Genomic DNA, 20,657 nt, shown 5'->3' on the forward strand with positions numbered 1-20,657 from the left:
AGTATTGAAGCAAGAAAAAGGAGAAGACCAAGTCAACCAAGACATTGCATGCCTAATTAATGATCAGAAATGCGGGTTAGACAATTCAAGCTACACATTCAAACTTAAGTATGGAGGGGAATGTGGAAATCTCAGTGCAGCCATAAAGACACTTATTTTGGCCGAGCTACGCTAACCAATTCTTGCACTGGCAAGCATACTCCACTTCTCTACCAATACAGAAATAGAAAATGCATGAACTTACCAAACTCATCTTCCATGGCCATGATGATCTCCACTTGGTCTAAGCTGTCCAGTCCCAGGTCTTTCATGAAGTGGGAGCTTACTGCGATCTGCAAATTAACGAAGAAACAAACTAATGATTCAGGTTCAGCTGGAATCCTAGCGTTATCGGTAAAAACACACGAGAAACATTAAAACAGTTTTTAGAAAGACAAAAATGACATTTGTTTTTCCTTTTTAGAGACATTATACACCTCCAATAGAATCCAGCAAAAGCCACTACTGCACACTTCATTCCACTCGTCGAACTATAGGAAACACAACCTGAATAACGATATTGCAGTCTGCTGACCAATCTCTAAAAATCAATGTTAAACTGCAAAAATAAAAGCACCGAATCCATGAGAGCAAAACAAATAAAAACCTTTGTTCGACAGTATAAAGGCACACGGTCATGCACACCTTCCAAAAGCAGAGTAGATTTCCCATTCCCAGCACAGCCTACACCAACTTGCCTGGCTATACAAAGAATCAGGCAGATTAACAGCCAGATTTGTTTTGGCAGCACAGATTTCAAAATGCATTTACCAAATGCCCATCAAAATCCTAGAAGGTGGCGCGGTTGACTGGGCCAGGCTCAAAACAAGCGGCAGAATGTATTAGAATACAAGTGGGGCAGGGTACGAAAATGAGATGCTGGGAGCCATTTATCTCCTGCTTGTGGCCTAGAAGAGCCTGGATAGCTTGACACCAACAGCTACCTGGAGCTACTTTTGGCTCACCAGGCCAACTGAAGCTGAACACACACTTTTGTGAATTTAATTGCGTTTTTGGAGAAAAGAAAAAAAAAATCTATAAATATACATCATGACTCATGTATGCAACATTTAAAGCACAAAATGGCATACATTAACAAAGTGGTAGGTTTGTATATTATGCAGAAGTTCGATTTGTGGAACGCCATGTACTAGCTCCTGGTTCCCCTGGTCACTAGTTAATGCCGAATGCTTAGGCGCTGCTATTAGCTCCTGTGACTCAAATCTTAAATTCGATACTTGTGGGGATAGGGATAATTTTTACACAGGGCACCAAAAACTCATGGTCGTCTTGAGGAGATGTGTGCATGTGCCACCGAACAATTCTGTAACTAAAAATAGGGGGCAGAAAATTCTGTTTCGAATGGCTCACAACCACTAATCCACATCCTAACAAAAAGGTGTCGCCAGCGAAGTAGCATCACGATTAGCACCCCTGGCAGCGAAATTGCAAGAATTCATTTTCAAAATAGATTATGTCCCATCATGGTAAAAGACTCAAGCAGAAGATCACTCCCCATACCGCACCAACCAAATGATGGAACGCAGTAGTGGCTTCAGTGCAGGATGCGGAAGAAAGCACAGCATTAACACATCCGAATAGAGGAGACACCCAAAACTACCAACACAGAACAGATGGCCACCAGAGAAGGATCCGCCCCCGCCCCCCTCCAAACCCCCAATTTGCAATCATTCACCAAGATTTCGGCAGAAATGACTGCTGTGCAGACATGGTACACTCATTCCTCCTACTACTCTCTGCATCATTGAGGTCATTAGCGCATGGGAGGTCATCTCGGAAGCACACTGTCCAAGGGAAGCTTAAGAGAACGATACTGGTGGCAGGGAATGGACAGTGAAAGGCATCTAGCAAGGCGGTCTACAGAGACAAGTGACTCATGAACGCCACCAATGTAATCAATAGAAGGGACAGAAGTTCCTCAGCACAAAACCGGTATTGATTTAATTGGTCCAATGGAGCAAATGCCTTTTGGGGAGAAAAAGTCTAATGCTAGTTGGCCACATACATCGAAATGGGTGGAAGCAATATTCTCATGCTATGACCATCCAAGCAGAAATATTTAGACGGGAAGAATGTCCAGAGACACTAGAATCAGACAGCGGTGGACAGTTCATTTATAACAAGACTCATTTTTGTAAAAAAAGATAAACATTCAACATTTACATGTGGCTTTATCACCCATGGGGTAACACAAGTAGAACGAGCTTATCGGATAAATGAAGCAAAACAACAAGCGGGGGCAAGTGGCTTAGACTGTCACAAAGCAGTTAAAAGGACACTGTTGGCACAGTTACTGTCAACTGCACCACAGACCACCCCTTTTCAACTCATGCTCAAACCAGATACGTACTCCAGAAATCAGGGAAAAGGTGTCACATGCACACAAGCATCAATCTTAACCCCACGGGCACCGGAAACGTTGGCATAGGTGACCTAGTGAAAATGAGAAAGCGCCACACCGACAGCATTACTTCATTTAAATACAGCGACCCTGTATCCATAACAGGGATAGGCCAGACAACTGTCACCACAGAAGGAGGCAAGAAATGGAAGACGTCTTCAGTGGCATTATACAGATGAAGTGAAATCAGAAATCAGACTAGAAGGAACCGATCACTAAGAATTTCGCAACGAAGACATCCTCCCGCTAACTAGTGAAGATGATATTTGATATGATGGGTTATTTATAACACGCTTAATGCACAGGTTTCTAAGCACGGAGCCGGGGATCGAACCTGTGTTGCTCCGTGTCATTGCTGCTAAGGCGAGCACGTTGCCCCCAAGCTATCCTCCCGAGACCACAGAGAGATGTACAGAAAGTCTGCGTAGCCCCCTCATTCACTCTTCCTCACCGTGGGGCGAGGGCAGGAGCCCCCCCAGCACCCCAGCCCAGCAGAGAAGCCACGAGACCACGAGCAACACGGACAGGGCCTGCCTGACCCTGTCCCCACACGCCGCCTGACCCACGCATGCCGGGCGCAGCGCGGGCTGAAACCGAGGCTGAGCCTCGTGAAAATCAGCTGTAACCGCCGGCAGGCGGATCACGCCGGCGGCCAGCGCAAAGGCCACTAAGGCCTGTTGAGAGCCTGCTCACCCCCTCATTCACTCTTCCTCACCGTGGGGCGAGGGCAGGAGCCCCCCCAGCACCCCAGCCCAGCAGAGAAGCCACGAGACCACGAGCAACACGGACAGGGCCTGCCTGACCCTGTCCCCACACGCCGCCTGACCCACGCATGCCGGGCGCAGCGCGGGCTGAAACCGAGGCTGAGCCTCGTGAAAATCAGCTGTAACCGCCGGCAGGCGGATCACGCCGGCGGCCAGCGCAAAAGCCACTCTAAGGCCTGTTGAGAGCCTGCTCACCCCCTCATTCACTCTTCCTCACCGTGGGGCGAGGGCAGGAGCCCCCCCAGCACCCCAGCCCAGCAGAGAAGCCACGAGACCACGAGCAACACGGACAGGGCCTGCCTGACCCTGTCCCCACACGCCGCCTGACCCACGCATGCCGGGCGCAGCGCGGGCTGAAACCGAGGCTGAGCCTCGTGAAAATCAGCTGTAACCGCCGGCAGGCGGATCACGCCGGCGGCCAGCGCAAAAGCCACTCTAAGGCCTGTTGAGAGCCTGTTAGGAGCATCAGGAGCCAGGGGCCACGGACCCTGCCCTCACCATTCCGGCCGCAACAGCACACAACGGACTAGCCCCTGAGCCGAGGAGCATCTTCTGCTACACACGGTTCGGCCGTGCTTAGATCACCCTGCCTCATCGAACTCCCTCAAAGGCGAGGGTTGACATCTTTTCACAGCCAGGTATGCCCATCGTGCACACTCATTATTGCCAGCTGTACGGCGAGTTCTGAGGCGTAACGCTTCTTGAGTCTCGCCCGACCTCGTCAGATTCTTCCGCCTGGCCCAGCAATGGCGGGCGCATAGCGGCACCAGAGCGAGGCTCTGGCGCCCAGAGACCACTGTATTATTGCGTAGTGCCTTATGGTCGCCCAGAGACCACTGTATTATTGCGTAGTGCCTTATGGTCGCCCAGAGCCTTATGGTCGCCCAGAGACCACTGTATTATTGCGTAGTGCCTTATGGTCGCCCAGAGACCACTGTATTATTGCGTAGTGCCTTTTGGTCGCCCAGAGACCACTGTATTATTGCGTAGTGCCTTTTGGTCGCCCAGAGACCACTGTATTATTGCGTAGTGCCTTATGGTCGCCCAGAGACCACTGTAGTATTGTGTAGTGCCTTATGGTCGCCCAGAGACCACTGTATTATTGCGTAGTGCCTTATGGTCGCCCAGAGACCACTGTATTATTGCGTAGTGCCTTATGGTCGCCCAGAGACCACTGTATTATTGCGTAGTGCCTTATGGTCGCCCAGAGACCACTGTATTATTGCGTAGTGCCTTTTGGTCGCCCAGAGACCACTGTATTATTGCGTAGTGCCTTTTGGTCGCCCAGAGACCACTGTATTATTGCGTAGTGCCTTATGGTCGCCCAGAGACCACTGTAGTATTGTGTAGTGCCTTATGGTCGCCCAGAGACCACTGTAGTATTGCGTAGTGCCTTATGGTCGCCCAGAGACCACTGTATTATTGCGTAGTGCCTTATGGTCGCCCATAGACCACTGTATTATTGCGTAGTGCCTTTATGGTCGCCCAGAGACCACTATATTCTGACATCCTCTAGGCAACTAGCGCCTTGCACTACTAGAACCATCGCTGCTCAGTCTCGCCTCCCTCCACGTGCACTACAGAGTATTCCAGCATGCTACCAGGGCTGCACCACCAGATTAGCACACTACTACTCATAGGCGCACTCCTCGCCAATGCAATATATGAACGACACTATCTACACTCGTGCTTACCTAGCCCCAGCATCATGATGCAGTCCAACACAAATTCGACACCTCACCCCAGCCCCAACACCGCGCATCCTCACACCTCTACACCTAATAGCTGCACCAGACTGTGCAGACTGAGGACACGCACACTACCTAGGTCCTTCTCATCGCAACACATCCCAGCATCACTCAGAAACTATAGATTAGGTTCTCGCACATCTGTCTCTCACAACTTTGTGGGTAGGATTCCCCACATCCCCACACCGTGTTCCAACCTCACACCCACCACTATACCATCCACCCCACCCAACTTCAAGCTGAAAAAACAAACGAAACAGCGGCCTCCCAACAGAAGTCAGGTAGCACCTACACTCAAATGCGCATTACTTAACACTCGATCGCTCACTGCCCATGCCTTAGAAATCAACGAGCTCATCTCCAGCTTCGACCTAGATCTGCTAGCCATCACAGAGACTTGGCTGCATGAAGCCTCAGGCCCCGCCATTACCCTAGCTGTACCAGTAGGCTACTCCATCCTTAGACAAGACAGACCTACAAAATCAGGGGGAGGGGTGGCCATAATCTATAAAGACATCCACCATATCAGGCCCACACCCCACACATGGGAAGGGAATGCAGACATACTATCGGCCAAACTATCCCTCTCTCACAACAACACCATTAACATTCACGTCATCTACCGGCCTCCAGGACTCCCAACCGATTTTCAAGGGCAAATTACGCATATTCTCAGCGAAAACCTAAAAAAATCCACCAAAACCTTACTCCTAGGTGATCTTAACCTAGGCTATAATGACCCAAAGGACAAAACAGCAACCTCCTTCCTCAAGGACCTCTCCAACCTAGACTTCACACAAAAAATCCTGTCACCCACCCACTCCAAAGGCAGAACTCTTGACTGGCTGGCCGACCATAACTGTAACTCCTCTATCACATCCAACACATTCCTCCCTTGGACAGATCACAGCTGCATACAATTCTCTATCCCTACGTTACCTACCAGAAAAACACCAGTACATAAATCCGCCACCCTAGCCAGAAGCTCCAAAAAGTTAACTGCAGACAATCTACTCCCCCTTCTCAACACCCCATGCCTCGCCCCTCCTTTCCCTCAAGATCCTAACATCCTAGCAGACATACTCAAGGATACGCTCACCAATGCTATAAACTCCATCGCTCCTCTAGAAGAGAAAAAAGAAAAAAAATCCTTCCACTCAAACGCATGGTTCACAGAGGACCTCCAAGCTCTGCGTGACAAAAAGCGCCAAGCACTTAAAAACTGGCAGGCCAACCCATGCGACATCACCAAAGACTTATTCAAAGTCACTGCAAAAAAATACAAAACCGCCATCTTCAATGCCAAATCTGAATCATACAACCGTCGAATACTAGACTCAAAGTGCCACTCAAGAGAACTCTTCTCTATCTTTAAAGAGCTCACAGTGCCTCCCACTTCCTCTGACGAGATCATCAAGGATGAAGGCTGGTGCAACAGTATCCAAGCCGCCATGCTCAACAAAATAGACCTCTTACAAAACAAAATCCGCGACCACTACAATACCTTGCCAAAACAGAGTCGACACTTAGATTCCCAATCCCATAGCAAAACCACTAACATTCCCAAATTTGCCTTTAAAGAAGTTTCAGAACTAGAAGTCCTGGACATACTGAAACATCTGAAACCATCGACTTGCAAAGCCGATACATGCCCCCCTAAATTAATCAAGGACTGCGCTGAACCACTTGCCCCAATCATTACCGCATTCATTAATGCCTCATTCAAGTCCTGCTCTGTCCCAGACAGTCTTAAAGAAGCCTGGGTGCGCCCACTTCTAAAAAAGCCCACTCTCGACCCCACGATGCCTAACAATTACAGACCTATAACAACTGTCCCCTTCCTTCTCAAGATTCTAGATAAAGTGGCACACAGCCAAATCCAACTATACCTCGAATCTAACTCCATCCTAGGCACCAGACAGTCAGGCTTCCGCAAAGGTCATGGAACAGAGACTGCTTTGCTGGACCTAAAAAACCAAATAACCAAGATATTGGACAAAGGTAAACCCGCCCTTTTACTTCTCCTCGACCTCTCTGCGGCATTCGACCTAGTGGACCACAAGACCCTCACCTCACACCTCTCCCACTCCGCACATTTCTCTGACCAAGCCACCTCCTGGATAACCTCATTTCTTGAAGGGAGGGCCATGAAAGTCTTTTCAAACATTTCGAGCGCAACACCATCCATAATACACTGCGGTGTCCCTCAAGGCTCCTGTACAGCACCTACGCTTTACAATCTATTCACTAAGCCCCTATTCGAGAAACTTGATGCACTTGGGATTGCCTACACCAACTACGCCGACGACACCCAAGTGCTCCTCCCTCTATCAGGCTCATACCACAAAGACGCCCTAGCTCTAAAACTCATATGCCACCATTCAAGCCTGGATGGCCACTAACGGCCTATGTCTTAACGGGGATAAGACTGAAATCCTTATCCTCGGCCAAAAATCCACACTGGCCAGGCTAGACAGCTGCTATGCCAATTTCAACATCGACAACTGCACTATCCCAGTCCTATCCTCTGTGAAAACGCTAGGGGTCTACATTGATGCAACCCTGTCCATGGACAAACAAGTTAGTGCCATTGTCTCCGCATCTGCACTAAGCACTAAACTCATCAACGCCATTAAACCATTCCTTTCCAAAGAAAACTGCCTTTCAATAGCAAGAGCTACCATAGGCGCTAAACTTGACTATTGCAATGCACTTCTAGCCGGCACCTCTGAAAAAAACCTAAACAAACTCCAGGTCACCCAAAATAACGCTCTAAGAGCAGCACTAAACATCTCCAAAAGGGACCACATCTCACTGGCAAGGCAATCAGTTCACTGGCTCCCTGTCAAAGAACGCATCACCTTCAAGGTACTGACTACTACCCACAAATGTATCCACCACACTGCACCATCATATCTCTCAGACACCATTCTCAGACAGACCTCATCCAGACCTACCAGACTCTGCTACACTAACCAACTCACTGTACCACGCATCCACAAGATTACAGCCGGGGGGCTGGGTTTCCCCTACATAGCACCAAAACTTTGGAATAATCTCCCCCACGCTCTAAGAGCAGAAGGCTCCCTCACAGCGTTTAGAAAAAAACTCAAAACCTCTCTCTTTAACTAAAATTCCTCTACCTACTGCCATTCAGGCACACACTGCTAACTATTGCTACTGCCCAAACTGTTTGCATGTATGCCTCTGTATGCTGTAACTAAGACGCGCTTTCCCTGTAACCAGCGCTATTCTGTAACCAGCGCCACGATGCCTCAGGGCTGATTCTGTGCGCTTAACAAATGCGAATAAATAAATAAATAAATAAGAGTACATACTGTCAGTAAGAGGTAAACAGTATACCTAATTCACTGAAGCAAGTGGGTGAACTGCCAGGTCGCAATATGCAATGGACCGGCCCCCAAGGAAGGACGACATATTAGAGAGATTGAGTCAGTATAAAACGTTGATTTACCAAGGGGGGCGGGGAGGGAGTTATGTAACACTGCGCACCCCTGGTGGCATGCCTCCACGTCACAGCATGAAGCAGGACCGCCCAGCATGGTGTGATGAGGGGCACGGGCAGCAGCAACTGCAAGAAGGAGCACAAAGTCACTGCATGCCCCCAGCCTTCCCGTTGCTCCATATAAAATACATGTTCATATGCCAGGTGTTGGATAGCTCTATACAATTGATAATAAAGGTGTCATAAAACACTACAACACTTCAGCCACTATGATTTAAACATACAGAGGGAGGGGGGGGGGGTCCCCGCCCTACTGCATCCCAGCCTCTCACAACAGCCCCAACACAGACATGCGTACATGTTGGTCGTATGTCCAACAGGGGACAAAGTAAGTAGAGTTGGTGAAACCACTGAGAACGCTACAAACGTCAGACGACAAACTGTCCTGCACAAGAATATACATACTTGAATTACAACAATGTGAATATTTTCCAAAGCCTGCCACTCCAGACTGGCACAACACAGGCTCTCCAAAACAGGTGCAGTTCGGACGATCAAAACAACTGCTGCTGCTGCTGAAGGGGACGCACTAGATGAGACCCAAGACTTATCACGAAGTTTACATCTATGAAATCATGAGTCACAAGGAACACACCAAAACCAGCAGGTGGAAAAAGCATAACGGAGTAGCAAGTGTCAAGACAATGTTGCCCCAGTCAACTTACGCCCGGCCTCAAAATTCAGCAATGCAATATGTTCAACACACCAATTTGAACATCTTTGTACAAAACAGAGCCTCTTATTCCCCTAAAAATGGCGTACGCCACATTAATTACACAATGAGGATCCAGCAACTCGATTTGTTGCAGAGGTCGGCTCAGACACACTACTCCGCTGCAAAGCTGCAGAAGACCTGGATTTAGGGCATTGACATTTCCAGCTACATGTCTCTGAATTCACAGACCTGCTCTAAGAGTTCAAACATCTTAGCTCTGGCATTAACCGATTAGAAGGCAAACCAGTGAAAGTTCAGGCAACTGTGCAACCCGCCTGGGTGAAGACCTTTCCACACGCACCAAAATGTTAAGAGCTTTACCAACTGGAAGCTTTAGTGAATATCGAAATGCCTCCTCCCCACCCCCCCAATGGGTCTCGCCAATTGTAAAAGTGAAACAGTCCGGTATGCATTTGCGTAGACATGCACCTCCCAAACAAGGGAAAAAAAATAAATAAAGGAGCACACCACTCTTGCAATTGATGACCTAACCAGCCTCATATCGAAGTTCTGCTCCAAACTGGAGCAAAAATCCGGATTGCACCAGCGCGAATTGGAAAGAAGTTCCTGTGCGATTACCATGTCATGCATGTGGGGCTGAGACAGTGCAAGAGTTTGAATTTTGACTAAGTAGACCAAGGCCGATATTCCGACAACTTGACTGAACAGAGCTATTCACAAATCGGAACAAGCCCCTCATCCCTCATCTTACAAGGGTCAGTACTAAGGGCTCCAACCCAGAATGAAACATGGCTACCCCCAGTTTAAGTGTACAGTTCGTCCTGAGAGTTCATGCCTGAAAAGATAACCTTGCTGACTTCCTCTCACAACACCTAAGAAAATAAACTGTTAAAGAAGCACGGGAAGCTCTCTACGACACTCTTGGATGATAACTGAAACAACAACCCCGACAGCAATCAGAATAACCGACTTAGTCAGCAAAACAAATACCTAAGGTCTCCAAGCAGCTCTCAAGAGCAGTTGAATCCAGAAAAGTAGAACACATTCTCCAAGAACACATGCACAGGACAAGTGTTCAAATCCCTACCGAACCCTCACCGTCTGGAGGAGAACCTCCAGACGTTCAGGAAACGACTCAAGACTTTGCTTTTCAACCAACCACTTTGAAAGAAAATAAAAATAGCATCCGACTAAACGCTGCACCAGAAACTTGGAGGCTAATTTACGGCAAGCATTTTTCAAAACTCTTGGCACTACCATCTGCAGGAAACCAAGCAGACTTATGAAACCTCTTTCTGCATGGCACTGGTCCGCACCTTTAATATCAGTGAAAAATCCACCACCAAGAGCCAGGAAGTGACAACACCCTCACCCCCACAACTACCTTATAGCTACTAAAATCTTACCCCTCCCACACAAGGGACGCTACATAAGACCACATTACATTACAAATCATTATAGTCAATGGGGACTATTAAAAGGGAACTTTTCAAATCGGCAAAATTACTCCTTTTAGGGGGCTCATGTATCATAATAGCAGACACCAATTAGATAATTAACAGCAGGCAAGCCAAGGTACCAGACATCAAAGCAGGGAGACCTTACCACTCAACAGATACCTCAAAGGATAAACAAGCATGTCAACTGAAGCAACTCACTCCCAGTCACTCAATGAGGGACTGGGAGCAATGACAAAGATTTGGTCATGTTAAATGTATTTGTACCGCGCACCGTCACCAACGGAATTGGTCCCAGGCGCTCTGGCGGATCTGCAAACGATAAGGTGGGATGGGTTAGTAAGGTGAAGAGGGAGTAGGATAGTGAGAGGAGTGGTGTTCTGTTGACAGCTTCAACTCGGTATACACCGGGTGCCGAGCTTTGGTGCAGGTATTGGATCGGTGTCAGTCCACGTGTGCTGTTGCTCCGGCTTATGTGTTGTTGCAGTGTTGTGAAGTACGTGCGGCTTGTGGTGCGAGAGATGGTTGTGTGAGTTTTTGGGTGAGATAGGTATGCAGAGTTTGAGGTTATATTTGTTAGTGGGTTACCTGACCTTTAGCATGCTAACATTCACAGTTTTGTCTAAGTGCGGCACTTGTTGGCCTTCACAATCCTGTCTAGATGCGGCGCCGGCTGGTGTTCACAGTTCTAAGTGTGGCACATGTTAACATTCAAGTTTCATCTAGGCGCGGGCATGCTTTCCTTCAATCAAAGTCCTATCAAGATGCGGCGCAGGCTAATGTTCAGACTTCTCTCTAAGTGTGGACATGTTGATTTACAATTCCATCTAGATGCGACGCAGGCTAATGTTCACAATTCTATCTAAGTGTGGACATGCTAATATTATGGCACTCTATGTTATTGGGAGGTAAGAGTGGCAGTGGTTTTCTGGAGCCAAGTAATTGCTCTGCTTCCCACCCATGCCACACTCACAGTTTTTGTTGTTGTCTGTTAGCTGCTGGCTTCCTTGGCGTCACCTGCAGACACATCTTGGAGCCGCCAATGTTGGAGCCGCCCTTGGCCTTGGGGTCCTTAGCCACAGGGGCTGCCGGGCAGAGGGCTGCCCTGAAGAGGTTCATGATATATGGAATGTGGACCAATCCGGATGCAGTGGGCGGGTTGGGGGTGGGCAGAGTGACAACCAGGCGGGCACAGTGGGACACAACACGCGCCGAGTGTGCAATGGTGCTTGTAAGCGCCATTGTTTAAAAAATTGGGCTTTTGGGAGGTAGGGGTTAGGAGACTCCTTATCTTGGTCTGGGGGTCGCTGGATATGGTCATAATAAACAGTACTTTAAAAGGCTGAGTGGACAATCGTAGACTGTACCAGACCCAAGTGCCCCACTTACAGAACACTCCCAGTGACAACCACATAGGTCTCAAAACTAGGATCTGTAAAACTTCTCTCACAGGAATATCCGGGATGAATCAGACATCCATGGAGCCTTACACATCAGTACAACATGTTGCAACAACTGGACCTCATGCCACAGATTAAACTTGTGACAACCATTGACAAACCAATAGCACACATCCGTCTAAAGCACAAATCGAAAGGTGAACGATCAATCCATGATTTGGCTGTGCAAATGCTGGTACAACCAAGACGCATGCCCCACACACACAAAGCTTGTCAAAGCACTAGAGTCAGAGCTCCCTAATCAAGCCCCTTAATTTACGTTGAGTGCTGCTGCCCTCGCAAGTAACCTACAGGCAGGGAGCTTTCCCGACAACGCGGACATGTTTCCTTTAAGTATCTATTTTCATGCTGCTGCAGATACTACATTTTGTTGTCGGCTTGTTACTAGTTTGAGCTTTGTTAAAACAGAAAGTGAGTCAAATCTGTGAACTGTAAAAGGTATTTGCAGAGGTCACTTTCCACAAATGCATTGAAATTATTTTTACAAAACCACCCTAGACTTCAAAAAAAGTGATCAGAGTGTCCTGGCAATGTTCTCACTCGATAATCCGACTATATGCTCTGGTTCAGTCAACAATACACACAAGGTTGGCATAAATCCTCCAAAATGCAACCCTCAAACATCATGTGCACAAGCAATAGTTTCCGCTTTTCAGAAATTAATCTACCACCAGAGCACATGCGATGTCCCTCCAGCGCTCCAGGAATGTGGCTGCTGCTGTTAGCACCATTTGATAAATATTAGAAATTTCCTGTTTCCTGGTCCGGCCCGATCCCTGGACACTGACCTTTGCCGCCCTCCACAACATCCTTTGTATTTGGTGAAGAGCACTGAACATGCTGGCTTAATCATCCACGCCTTCTAACAGATTGATGAGGTTTCCTGACTAGTCTAGCGACATTCCAACAGCAAATCGGTGCTGTGGAATGACGGAAAAACTGATCTCTCGCTATAGCGACACCGAAATAAACACTGGTGTGTCTAGAGCAGTGGCCTTCAAACCTTTTAGGCCCCCCCCCCTCGAGCAAAATGAGGGCAGGCAGGCCGCCCCCCCTCCAAAATGCCAAATGGACAGCAAGTCCAAATAGCTATGAACTACTGCGTACCATCACTGCACCCTATTCTCAGTATTGTCCCTCAGCTCCCCCATCAGCTTCCATCACGGTCTGACTGCCTCATCCCACTCCTAGCCCAGTCCCTGTGCTCTCCATACCCCACCACAGTTGCTGGGCTCTCTAAACCCTGCTACCACCACTAATCCAAGGCTCCCGCCCATCCCATGGCTCCCGCCATAGTCCCTGGGCTCACCAGCCCTGCTCCCAGCACAGTCCCAGAGCCAGTGGAGGCTGGTGAACCTTTTTATTTTAAGAGAAGGGGCTTAAATATTTCCACCAGATATGCCATAGAGACAGAGCGCAGTGAGGGAGCCTGAACCATTCAAGGGTAGATCGGGGGTTTTTCAAACCGTGAATTCTTTTAAACCAATGGGTTACAATGTTGCATTTTAGAGCAAACTTTAAAGAAAAAAAAATGGGTAAAATGCCAGACAGTTTGCAATTGGCCCCAGGCATTATATTTTTTACTGGAGATCTATGATAGAGGTTCAGTAAAAATATAGCATCCCTGTCCCCTGGGCCCCACAGTGCAATCAACATGAGGATGTGTGTATTTAAGGCGCTGGGTGGCCAAGGCGGAAAGCATAGTATTTTTGACTGTACATCCATGATAGATATCCAGTAGAAAAATACCATCCCTGTTGCCTGGGCTCCAGAGCACCTCGGGGAAGTTGATTTTAGCAGGTGGGTAGGGGGATTGTGCTACAAAGGCATTTTGAAAATCCCTTTGTTGTACAACCCTCCTTCCCCAGTCTAGCCCCCACTCGCCATAATCAGCTCAACTGACCAAAACACATTCACACAGCAATCACTATCATTCACACAAGCACCCATCACCATGCACACTCATTACAGAAGCATACACGCATCCATAAACATTTAAATAAAAAAATAAACATAAATGTACCTTCTACAGGGGCCTGCGCATGGGTGCTGAAACGCCCCGCTCCGGGCTGCTCCGTCTGTGCGAGCAAGCGCTCCCCTCGCACATACACACATGCAGTGCCCCAACCAGCATTTCCAGTGAGCTATGCAAGGCTGGCGAAGCAAAACGCCCCCAGCCTTGCATGGCTCAGTGAACATGTGCGACTGGGGAACTGAATTGAACTGTCAAAAGGGGAACAGCATTTCCTTTTGACAGTTCAGCCAGCCCAGGAGCACTCCATCAGCTGGAAAAAGTAGCTGAGGGAGTACTCAGTATTTCACTGGGCTGGCTCCTCCATAATGGCTGAGGGGGGCCACTGGGTGGAGGCCCCCCTCACCCATTATGGGTGAGTCGTCAGGCTCATACTGGCCTATAGGGCAATGTCCGTACCAAAAATGCAACATGCTAGTGTGAGCCAGTCAAAATGGGCCACTTTTTTGGCCAATGTGGGCCAGTTTGATGAGTTACTTCACTATGCAGCTAGAAGTTTTGACCATTGTTGCTGAATAAATATTCTTTAAATATCACAATTTGCTTACATTGTAACAAAAAAACACCCCCTTTGGTACTATTCAAACAGTCTGTGACTAAAGGAACGAATATCCATTTGCAACTGCGGGCCACTTTCTCATTGGTGCCCGAGACAGTTTTAGGCTCCAGTCCGACCATGTGAGCCGCCCCGCCACCCACCATCCACGCTAAGGGCCCAAGTGAAGCGCATAACATTGGAGAATGATTAAGGTTGGATTTAGATTGTTGCGCATACAAAAAGAATTGCTGTTGTGTGCCATTCAAATCAGTAAAATTATTGCAACGCCATTGAGCAATTGGCCAGGGGCACGCGAGATGCAGCTTTTTAACCATCCAAAGACTGAGTAAGGAACAGAGTGAAGAACAGAGGGAGGAAGAGGCATAGACCAGGTCAGCCGACACTCCCAGTAGAGTGGAAACGAATAGTAAAAAGTTTATGTTGTAAAGTCCCTTTAACACTGCAGCAGTCTGTGGCACAATCAGCACAGAGGAGCATGCAAATATTTTTCACGGTGGAGTATAGTTTAGGACAGTTTCTCAATTGTTTGAGCCAGAAGTTAGAAAGGCCAAGATTGCTTGTTATCGCCACCAAAAGAATCAGTGTTCGTTGGATTTATTTTAAGGCAATAGTTACACATTGACAATCGTCTGCAAATGATAGTGCCAAACCTGTGCACAGGATTATCAGAATCAGGGTAGAACATTAAATAAAAAAAAAAGAATATCGTTGGCATAGTAGCATAATCCAACTCGAAAAAAGCTACTAATCAACTTCACCCATGGTCAAGAAGACATTGGGGCACCACAGAAGAACTTCAAGGTGTACTGCACTTGGAAGTCTATAAACAAATCATTGAGCCACACCAATGTGGCTAAAACACTATGCATTGCACAAAAAAAGGATTTACTTAAATGCAAGTAGACCAAGTTAAATCAAGTACTATCATAAACAATTATAAAAAAAAAAATGTGAATAGTTATGGGATACAACCCAAAGTTTAACCTTATTGTATTCAGTAGTCAAGGTTGGTTAAACCTACAGCACATTGAGAAAGGCAGTCAGCTATTCTTGGGGAGTAAAACCAGGTTATATATACTTTTAGAATGCCATCAGTAATTCAATGGTAGTAGTAGACCAGGCCAGTCATGCAGTGACACTCCGTTATAGATATCACATAATAAATCAACCCTGTTACAAGCATACATACACCTTACAACATGACTTTTTAGAACTCTGTTCAGAGCTAGTAAAACAACTCATACTTTCTGGAGGGGCCTCAGGCTACTCCATGTTTATGAACACAACTATTTTAGAATGCACTAAGCAAATCAGGGAAAGCAAAAAACAATTACGCTTTAAGAAAGACACCATGTATTTCAAGGTAAGTAATTGGCCTATTGGGACAGAACTATCTTTTATCTAATAGCTAGTTATGCCCAGTACACTTTTAAAAAGTGTATAATACAATTTCGAAGGTAAGAACTTTATGAAACTATTTTCGAATAGCACCAAAGCAATTTCAGGGAAGCACAACCCATGGTTACAAGTTTAGAAGAGCAGCGGCTAATCAAGGTGAGTAAAACCCATTTACTTTTAAAAAGGGCCATCAGCAACTCAAAGCTAAGTATTAACTCAGACTGTTTAAGATCTGTATAAAGCAGACCAGTGAAACCAAAACCCAATTATACACTTTAAGAATGACAATGTTATTGAAGGCAGATCAACCCTAATGGTGAGCGTTTACACTCATTCAGTTAAGAATACTAAAACAGTACCAATACTTATTACTTTTCAGAAGGGGGGGGGAACACCATTCAAAGTCCGTAAATCAAAGGATATACTTTTGAGTTGCATTCTGCCCCTCTAAAAGGTATGCATAAACTTAATGACACTTTGTAACTTCTTCCTTCACAGAGATCCAGTTGCCACACTAACCTTTATAGCAAGTACTTTTACACTGGTTATCTTTCAAGGCAAAATCCTCATCTTATAAAGTCCTCTAGTCTATAGCATGATGTTTCTCAGCGGCAGACCCTACTGGTCTAGGTGCCAGCTGTACGAAGGTCAGGATAGGTTTCAGTTGCAGAAAAGTCAAGGTTCCATAGTATATCTTTTTAAACAAGCATTAGCTTCAGTGTTCAGGGACTTCACAGAAGGCTCCATATATGTGTTCCAGCATTAGGCCTGAGCAAGTGGTATGGGCAAACTCCCAACCACATTAATTACCCACTGAGCCTCGAAGGATGTACAGCAGACTTATGGTCAGCATTACCCAAGCCAGCACAGTACCTTGGGAGAAAAGAAGAGCTGAGTGGATGCCTTCAAGATGCAGCAGCATTGGATCCGGTCCCTGGATTCATGGTCCGTGACGAAAGAACTGGACACTGGATGGGAACTTGCTGCAGCAGTCACAGGAGGCTTCCAGCTGAGGTTTCTTCATGGATTCACAAGCTGTGTATTTGGCCCCTTTTTACAGCAGCCAGATGTGGAGTGAATATCACAGGTCGGATTCTCTTTGCTAATCTGGTCCTGCACTCTGGTTTGGGGACCACAAGGATGCAAAGTGTGTCTGTTAGGGGAGTTTTCCTGAAGTCCTACTGGTAGTAAGACTTTAGTAAACTATCCCAGTGATTTGCAGATCCCCAACTCTTAGTATCAGTCTCTACTAACCGAGGGCTTTGGTAGAGTGGCAGAGCAGTCAGGCTTATCTTAAAAGGGAGATGTGATCTGTAGGTAAGTACACTGAATTTAGTTATACAGGCACAGCAAAGAAGTACTTACACTTATAAGTTGTATGACAATGCATTACTTACCGTAAAAGCATTTCTGATGGTTGTATCTGCTTAGATTCACATGCTGTGCATAGGTCCGACATCCAGTGGTCACTGCGGAGTATTGCATTTTGTTTTTCGTAGTCGAAAAGGGGACATCGACAAGGCGTGTCTGTAACACTATCCCTATAGTGACGTGCGTTGTACCCACAATCCCTCACGCGTCGAGGTCCCTCTGTTTGTATTTTTCTGCCCTGAGGGAGCCTTCTAGACGTGAGTGAGTACAGAAAAGAAAGAAATATAGAAAAGGATGTCTATGTTCCTTCCATCCGAGCGGGGAGGAAGGGTGGGCGCATGTGAATCTAAGCAGATACAACCATCAGAAATGCTTTTACGGTAAGTAATGCATTGTCTTCTGATGTTTGTTAATCTGCTTAGAATCACATGCTGTGCATAGACTAGCGAGCAGTACCCGGAGTTGGCGGTGGGTTATGAGAAGGAACAGTAGAGAAAAGATGTCTTAATACTGCCTGTCCCACCTGTGAGTCAGATCTAGAATGTGCATCTAGACAGTAGTGTTTTGTAAAGGTGTGCACAGAATTCCAGGTAGGCGCTTTGCAGATGGACTCAAGGGGAACATTTGCAATGAACGCTATGGAAGCCCCAGTGCCTCGAGTGGAATGTGCTCTTGGCTTGAAGGGTAGTTCTCTCTTAGCAAGAGTGTAACAGAGTGATGCATTGCACAATCCATCTAGATATAGTGGACTTTGAAACTGCATCTCCTCTTCCTGCTGCCACAGAGACAAAGAACTAATTAGTCTTTCTCAGTGGTCTGGTTCTTTCCATGTAGAACATGACAGCTCTGCGTACATCTAGTGTATGCAGACTTTTTTCTCCCAAGCTGGAAGGGTTTTGAAAGAACGTTGGTAGTTCTATTGACTGGTTTACATGAAATTTCGAGATGAATTTTGATGCAAACCTTGGGTGTGTGCGTAGAACCACCTTATCCTTGTGAACTGTTACGAAGGGGTCTAGTACAGAAAGAGCCTGTAGTTCACTTACTCTCCTAATGGAGGTGATAGCTATTAGGAAAGCAGTCTTAAGAGTGAGGTCTTTAAGAGTTGCCTTGTGCATGGGCTCGAAAGGAGGGCCCATGAGTCTAGAAATTACCACATTTAAGTCCCATCCGGGAGTTGGGTTAGCTATCTGAGGGTGTATTCTCTTTACCCCCTCCATGAAGGCCTTGATAACTGGTATCTTCCACCACGACACTTTAAGTTGGGAAGTGGTGTATGCAGAAAGTGCCGCTAGGTGGACTTTAATGGAATTGAACACTAGACCTGAATCCAGTAAATGGGTCAAGTACAGAACAATGTTAGTGGGAGAGCAGTCAACCGGGTTGATGCTCTTACCTCTACACCAGATGACAAATCTTTTCCACTTGCTAGAATAGCAGTGGCGAGTATTAGGTTTTCTGGCTTCCCTGAGGATGTCCATACATCTCTGCGGGAGTTGTAAATGTCCAAATTCTATGATCTCAGGAGCCAGGCTGCTAAGTTCATGGTCTGAGGGCATGGATGCAGTGTCCTGCCCTTGTCCTGTGACAGCATGTTGTACGGGCAGGGAAGTTTCACTGGGGGAGATAGGGACATCTCCATCAAGTGAGCGAACAATGGCTGCCGGGCCCACATTGGGGCCACTAGTATCATGGTAACCTGCTCCTGGTGCATCTTGTGCACCACTTTGTTGAGGAGGGGAGTCGGGGGAAAGGCGTAAACAAATTTCCCTGACCATTGAATCGACAGACCGTTCCCCTTGGACTGGTTCTGGGGGTACCTGGAGGCGTAACTTTGGCATTGTGAGTTCTCCAGGGTTGCGAACAGGTCTATTTCCGGGAATCCCCATTGCGTGAAGACGTCTAAGACGATGTCTTCGTGCAATTGCCATTCATACTCTTCGGGCACGGGGAAGTCTCTGCTGAGTTTGTCTGCTAGCAAATTGAGTTCCCCTGGTACATGTTTGTGATAGTAGGAACATGTTGTGTTTGAGAGCCCACTTCCATATATTCTGGGACAGCTTGGATAGTCCTGGAGAGTGAGTGCCCCCTTGCTTGTTGAGATAGTACATGGCTGTGGTGCTGTCTGTGAGGACCATCACTGTCTTTCCTTGTAAGTGTTCCTGAAAGGCTTTCAGTGCTTTGAACACCGCTAGTAGTTCCAGCAGGTTTATATGCTTGGATGCTAAGCTCGGAGTCCACACTCCGTGAGCAGTCTGATGGGATAGGTGAGCCCCCCATCCTGTAAGGGATGCGTCTGTGGTTAGAGTGGCTTTCACTGCGGGTGTGGCAAAAGTTTTCCCTAATAACAGGTTTTCTTTTGTCCACCACCGTAGCGAGAGAACCAAGGCCTGCGAGACCACCACTAGATCGTCCCATTGTCCGCTGGCCTGACACCACTGGCTGTAGAGCCACTCTTGCATTGGTCGCATGCGCAGGCGTGCGTGAGGTACCAAATAAATACATGACGCCATCATCCCTAGCAACCGCATTGCTTTGCGTACCGTCACCTCTCGACCTGCCACATAATGGGGGATCTGAAACAGCATGTTTTGGACCCTCTCGTTGGAGGGGAAGACGAGGCCGTCCTTTGTTCGAATTAGAGCCCCTACGAATTGTTTGATTTGGCGGGGGTCTAAGCTGGACTTCTTTTCGTTGATGGAGAAGCCCAGTTGGGACAAAAGGTCTACGGTCTTTTGGGTATTGGAGAAGCATGTTTCGTAAGAATCCCCTGTTATGAGCCAGTCGTCGAGGTAAGGGTATACCGGGATGGATAACCTGCGCAGGTGGGCCGCTGCCACTGCCAGTACTTTCGTGAATACCCTTGGTGCAGATGCTATCCCGAAGGGTAGTACTCTGAACTGGTAGTGTTTGTTCTCTATCTTGAACCTGAGGTATTTTCTGTGCGCTGGCAACATTAAAATATGAAAGTATGCATCTTACATGTCCAGTGTTGTCATGTAATCCCCCTGTGATAACAGTGGGATTACTTCCTGCAAGGTCACCATACGAAACTTTTGGGGTTTGTTCGCTGGGCGCAGATCTAATACAGGGCGCATGGTCAAGTCCTTTTTGGGTACAAGGAAGTTGTAACGCTCACCTGAAACTCTGCGGGAACCTTCTGGAACTCCAACTGACTTCTACCTTCCTGGGAACTAGACACTGA

The 20,657-nt window shown here is 47.2% G+C and overlaps 1 protein-coding gene across 1 annotated transcript in view; it reads right to left on the bottom strand.

The window, feature by feature from the left end:
* Positions 1 to 20,657, bottom strand: part of NDUFAB1 (NADH:ubiquinone oxidoreductase subunit AB1) — a 152,401-nt gene that overhangs the window by 38,279 nt on the left and 93,465 nt on the right. Inside the window, exon 3 of the mRNA XM_069647384.1 lies at positions 245 to 332. Coding sequence (XP_069503485.1) covers positions 245 to 332 — 88 coding nt within the window. The remainder of the gene's footprint in view (positions 1 to 244; positions 333 to 20,657) is intronic.

Source organism: Ambystoma mexicanum, chromosome 2q (assembly GCF_040938575.1).
Source record: "Ambystoma mexicanum isolate Mex_15411 chromosome 2q, UKY_AmexF1_1, whole genome shotgun sequence".
NCBI lineage: Eukaryota > Metazoa > Chordata > Amphibia > Caudata > Ambystomatidae > Ambystoma > Ambystoma mexicanum.